The 5,925-nt window shown below is 41.0% G+C and overlaps 1 protein-coding gene across 1 annotated transcript; it reads left to right on the top strand.

Moving 5' to 3' along the window:
• Window positions 1-590: 590 nt before the first annotated feature.
• Window positions 591-1,568, top strand: LOC143019821 (serine/threonine-protein kinase Chk1-like). The gene is made up of 2 exons (XM_076175803.1): window positions 591-812; window positions 918-1,568. Exons 1-2 carry the CDS (start codon window positions 591-593, stop codon window positions 1,566-1,568), a joined length of 873 nt encoding a protein of 290 aa, XP_076031918.1.
• The last annotated feature ends 4,357 nt before the right edge of the window (window positions 1,569-5,925 follow it).

Below are 5,925 nucleotides of genomic sequence, written 5' to 3'. Positions count from 1 at the left end.
CAATTGTCTATTACTCTGTGAGGAAAGCTGTTCTTTTTCAAATCTCTTCTATAGCTGTCTTTTTTTTTTATTTTCTTTCCGTGTCCTCTTGTATTTCTGTTGTGTGTGTGTGTGTGTGTGTGTGTGTGTGTGTGTGTGTGTGTGTGTGTGTGTGTGTGTGTGTGTGTGTGTGTGTGTGTGTGTGTGTGTGTGTGTGTGTGTGTGTGTGTTTGTGTGTGCATATAGATGTGTATATATTTATCATAGATGTACAAACACAAAAACAAACTCAAAGAAAAAGAAAGAGTAAGGGGGAGTGAAAAGTTGCTTATGACCTTATTGAGGCCGTGATCTTTATTGACAAAGTATTTCAATTTCACTACTGTTTTATAATTCATATGATTTTCAAAGAGAATGTATATCTATATATGAGCTTATTAAAGGAATGTATCACTTTTCATATTTAAGAAAATGTATCAAGATTATTTCAACATGGCTCCCTTTTCGCTATTCATACAAAGTTCATAATATAATCTGCATTAGACCTTTTCGAAAAAATATGTGCTCCACGGCTGCTAGAGATATTTGACAAAATTGTGGGATTTTTAACAATGGCATTCTTGAATTTGTGTTTCGAGCGACTTCGAGTGTGGATTTCGAGAAGAGGAAAGAAACACCGCGACAACAAAGGAAACAAAGAAGGATCCTCCAACGAAAGAACCGACGATCACGAAGTCTTCAAGTACCTCGTCACCAGAGTCCCGAAGAAGGAAAGTTTGCAGGAAAACATGAAGAAGGCCGAGACCTACCTGCATTCCTCGGACTGGTGCAAGGTCAGACTTCTCGGAAGAGGATCGTTCGGGAAGGTCGTCCTGACGAAGAACGAGACTTCGGAGGAACTCGTCGCACATAAGTCTGTTCCTCGGCTCTTCCAGTAGACGGACCTTCGCGAGGAGTACGTCCACTGCCAGATCCAACACAGCAACGTCGTCCAGCTCATCTGCTTCCAGAGGACGCTGACGAAAGTTGTCTTGTGTTTGGAGTACTGTGCAGGAGGGACTGTCTCAGACGTCATCGGGTACATCAATGAAGAGGAAGCCCTTAGACTCTTCGGCCAGCTCATGGAGGCAGTCGAGCATCTGCACTCCAGAGGAATCGTGCACCGAGACCTTAAACCGGACAACCTCCTTCTGACGGAGGAAAAGGTCCTCAAGGTTGCCGACCTCGGTCTAGCTGCCATCTACGTCGTCAAGAACAAAGAAGTCCTTCTCAAAGGATATGTGGGGACAAGGGCGTACATGGCCCCCGAAGTAATCGAGTCCTCTAAATACTTGGGCCCTCCGGTGGATTTGTGGTCCTGCGGCGTGACCCTTTTCACAATCATCAACGGAGACGAGCCCTGGGAGAGTCCCGACCTCCACAACCGATTCTACAACATTTGGGTCAACCAAGACGACATCATCAACGATTTCAAGGTCTGGAACCGCCTGAGCGAATCTTTGCAAGAGATTCTGAGAGCTCTTCTTGCGGTAGACCCTTCCCAGCGTCTCATCAGATGGCGCACTCTTCGAGCCCTTCCAACTGGCTGAACACTCAGCCTCTAATAACCTCTCATTGCCCAAAGGAGACTAAAAACTCTCTCGAACCATTCAATATTGCTCCTACAATCTTTACCTTGAAATAAAAAAGGTTCAGATAAAAAAAAAAAACAGGTTGCCATCAATTGTCGGCAACGAAACGTCGCTCAATCTAGCCCACAGCGACTTTAGATCTTTAAAGATCTTTCCCTCAGCTGAATAAAATCATCCGCCAGCATCCAATGAAATATGAAAGAGCACACCAATTATCTTTGGCTTATATAGTAGAACTTACTTTTGTTGAACAAAATCACTTGTGAAGAATATAAAGAAAAACATCGCTGTTTGTGTTGTAAGCTCAGAGCTGCCAAGAGGATCCCATGTAGATAAATGACACAATGATAATGGGTAATAACATCATGTATGTATGTATGCATGTATGTATGTATGTATAAAGTTTCCTTGCTATTTGGGACGGGGACGAAATTCCTTACTTCCCGTCTTAGTTTATCCCTTCTTACTACGAGTATATCCACTTTCTCGGTCGCCTGCACCGTTCACACTGATAAATCTATTCTGCCGTCTACCAATGTGATCTCCCCTAGGAGTGTAAGTTCCCAACCACGTGGTCTTTCTGGATCTCAAGGGCATCAGATCCCATGTTCAGAAAGGGTACTTTGCACCAGGCCTTTCCTTTTTCTGTTTTGTGCACTTCCAATACTCCCTGGCCGAGCAGGCTGGGACCCTTAGCGTATGTCCCTGCCGTGAACAGGGCCGAGATTACCTGACCTGCAAGAGTCAGCTTGTCTTCTCTCTCGAAGGCCAATCCCAGTGTTCCACCAGAGAAACCTGGTACCCTTGCAGCCTCGATGCTTTTGGCTGGGAACGTGGCTACCTCTCTTACTCCCTGATGACTCTGTCTCTCCTCAAACCTAGTGAACATGGATCTTGCTGAAGTACTCGTCCCTGCAAGGATTACTGCAATATCCTTGCCGTAAACTTTGAATATTAAAGGAAGGAATGCTAAACTAACCCTATGCGCTGGCAAGAAACCAACCCCTAATATCAGTTTAGCAGGAAGACCCTCGACTGGGATGACAAAGGATGTATGTATACTGGAAACACGCTAGACCAACCCTCACAGTAAATTTTACCAAGGTTAGGCATCTCCGAACCATCTGCTGCTATGATTCTAGTTCTGCCCACTAGTAAATCCTCCGCGTTAGCGGGCAGGGCTCTCTTATGAATTAGAGATACCGCTGCCACCAGTGTCTAGGAAAACACTGACTGGGTGGCGTTCGTCCCAAATAGCTTAACGGATCACATGAATCGTCACTCCAGACATCGACAGGGTGACAATTCTTCATGTGGACTATGCTAGGGTGACAATTCTTTCATGTGGGCTATGCTAGGGTGACAATTCTTCATGTGGTCTATGCTAGGGTGACCATTCTTCATGTGGGCAATGCTAGGTTGACCATTCTTCATGTGGGCTATCCTAGGGTGACAATTCTTCATGTGGGCCATGCTGGGTTTACGATTCTTCGGTTGTATAAGTTGATGACAATAAGCATAACCCTCATTCAACCTAACCTAACCTTTATTCCACCGTTGATATTCGGCGTACTGGGGTGACAATTCTTCAGGTGGGATCTCATGGGGTGACGATTCTTTATGTGGGCGTTCCGGGGTGACATTTCTTCTTGTGACCCAACTGAACTACCACCATGGCCAACCTGCCAACAGCACTATGAGCGCTGGAAAAGTTTTACGTGAACAATTTCCACATGCTTCTCGGCAGTCATCTTGGGACGGGCCTTCCCCCGGGCTCGAGAAGTTTCTTGACTGGCTGTCACGGGCAGTAGGCCCTCAGCGACCTTCGTCTCCCGCGTGACCTGGGTAGCCACATGCATGGCAAGGCTGGCCCAATTTCCGACAATGAGTGCAATAAGAACGCCACTTCTTTTGGATACAACGCCCACTGTTCCGTTCCCACGTGTCTCTTTGTCCCTCAGCCCTGTGGAGAAGTTACATCTCTTCCTCTCGAGGGGATCTGTCTCTCGCGAAGAACGAGGAGAGGAAAAAATCTGTATGCTTGTGAGGCGTGGAGTTGGAATGGATTGGTGGTGTAAGGGGTGATTGATTGATGTCGTTCGTGACACAGTATAATGTTTATTTATTTAACTTTACCTTTTTATCTACTTATTCTATTTATATGGTTTAACGTCACAAACTCCACCCTACCGGAAGACTAGGATAGTACCCCTCACAGAGATCTTATTTTATTTATAATTATCTATATTATTATAATTATTTATTTATTCATTTATCATTATATATATATATATATATGTGTATTTACCTAGTTGTATTTACCTAGTTGTATTTTACGGGAAGGGGAGCTATGCTCGTGGGGTCCCGTCTTCATATCTCATTTTATCTAAACTATTTTTAAATTCATGTATTGTTTTTGCACACACCACTTTCCCATCTAACTTGTTCCAACTGTCTATTGCTCTGTGAGGAAAGCTGTTCTTTTTCAAATCTCTTCTATAGCTGTCTTTTTTTATTTTCTTTCCGTGTCCTCTTGTATTTCTGTCATCCCATTTTATCAGATTCTCTCTATCAGTAATTTCTATGCCTTTCATGATTCTGTAAATAGCTATCAAATCTCCTCTCTCTCTTCTTTGCTCTAGTGTCTGTAGTTTAAGTTTTTGTAGTCTCTCTTCATATGATAGTTTTGAGAGTGTTGGTGCCAATTTTGTAATTGCTCTTTGTATTCTTTCAAGTTTTTTTATACATTTTTTGTACTTGGTGACCATATCGTTGCTGCATATTCCAATCTTGGTCTTATCAGGGTGATTAGGATTTTCCTCACCATTTCTTCATCCAGGTATGTAAATGCCACTTTGATTGTTCTTATTAAATTATAAGTTTCTCCAAAAATCTTATTTATATGTTTCTCAGGTGACATATTATTCATAACAATGACTCCCAGGTCCTTCTCATTTTCTACTTTTTTTATTCCTTCTTCTCCCAAATTATATGATCCTGTTATTCTGTTTTTGCTTTTTCCAAATTCCATTATACTACACTTTTTTGTATTGAACTCCATCTCCCACTTCCTACTCCATTCTTGTACTTTATTTAGATCTCTCTGTAGTGATTCACAATCTCCTTCAGTTTTCACTCTTTTCAGTAATTTTGCATCATCTGCAAAGAAGCTCATATAGCTTTCAATTCCTTCATCCATATCATTAATATATATAGCAAACATTATTGGGGCCAGAACTGTTCCCTGCGGGACACCGCTTATTACTTCATTCCATTTTGAGTGCTGATCTCTTATCACTACTCTCATTTTTCTTTCTTGCAAAAAGTCTTCCATCCAATTTAGCAATTTACCTTGTATACCTCCTTCATATTCTAATTTCTTAAGCAACTTCTTATGTGGTACTTTGTCAAAAGTTTTTTTTAGGTCTAGAAATGCACAATCAGCCCATCCATCTCTTTCTTGTATTATATCTATTAGCCTTGAATAGAAACATATTAAATTGGTGACGCATGATCGTCCTTGTCTGAATCCAAATTGCCTTGGATTTAGTACGTTGTTTTTTTCCAAGTATTTTACCCATCTACTTTTGATAATTCTTTCACATATTTTTGCTATTGTACTTGTTAGAGAGACTGGTCTATAGTTGGTAGGTTCTTCTTTATTTCCTCCTTTATATATAGGTACTATATTTGCTTTTTTCCAATCTTCTGGAACTTTTCCTTCTTTTAAGGAACTGCTTATTATGCTATGTATTTTGTCTGCCAGTTCATTCCTGCATTCTTTCAGAATCCAGTTTGCTATTTCATCTGGCCCATGCGATTTTCTGACATCAAAATTACCCAAGTGTGTCAATATTTCATTCTTTGTTACTTCTATTTCTTCCATAGGGGGGACTTTTTCCTTCCACTCAATCTCTTCAGGTTGTATATTTTCCCTTGTAAACACTGATTTAAAATGTTTGTTCATAATTTCTGCCATTTCCATTTTCTCAGTGTATTCAACTCCTCCTTGTCTTAATTTCTCCAAGTCTTGTTTGTTTTTCAGTTTATTGTTTACAAATCTGTAGAATAGTTTTGGTTGATCTTTACACTTTTCTATAACATCTTTTTCATATTTTCTTTTTTCCTCTCTGCACTTTTGTACATATTCATTTCTATAACCAGTATATATTTTCCATTTTTCAGGTCTTCTGTCTTTTTTCCATCTGGTCCAGGCTTTGTCTCTTTTGTCTTTTAACTCCCTACAACTTTTGTTGTACCAGCATTTTACATATTCTTTTTCTTGTTTTTGTCTTGGGACATACTTTTCCACTCC

The sequence above is a fragment of the Oratosquilla oratoria genome, chromosome 38 (assembly GCF_046742065.1).
Source record: "Oratosquilla oratoria isolate Oo_2021 chromosome 38, ASM4674206v1, whole genome shotgun sequence".
NCBI lineage: Eukaryota > Metazoa > Arthropoda > Malacostraca > Stomatopoda > Squillidae > Oratosquilla > Oratosquilla oratoria.
This window is presented reverse-complemented; position numbering and strand designations above follow the sequence as displayed.

What these genes read in the sequence shown, in the direction of transcription:
- LOC143019821 (XM_076175803.1), top strand. Translation starts at nt 591, where the DNA reads ATGGCATTCTTGAATTTGTGTTTCGAGCGACTTCGAGTGTGGATTTCG. An exon ending in ATTCCTCGGACTGGTGCAAG is followed by an intron (nt 813 to 917) that starts GTCAGACTTCTC and finishes CTCTTCCAGTAG; the next exon opens with ACGGACCTTCGCGAGGAGTA.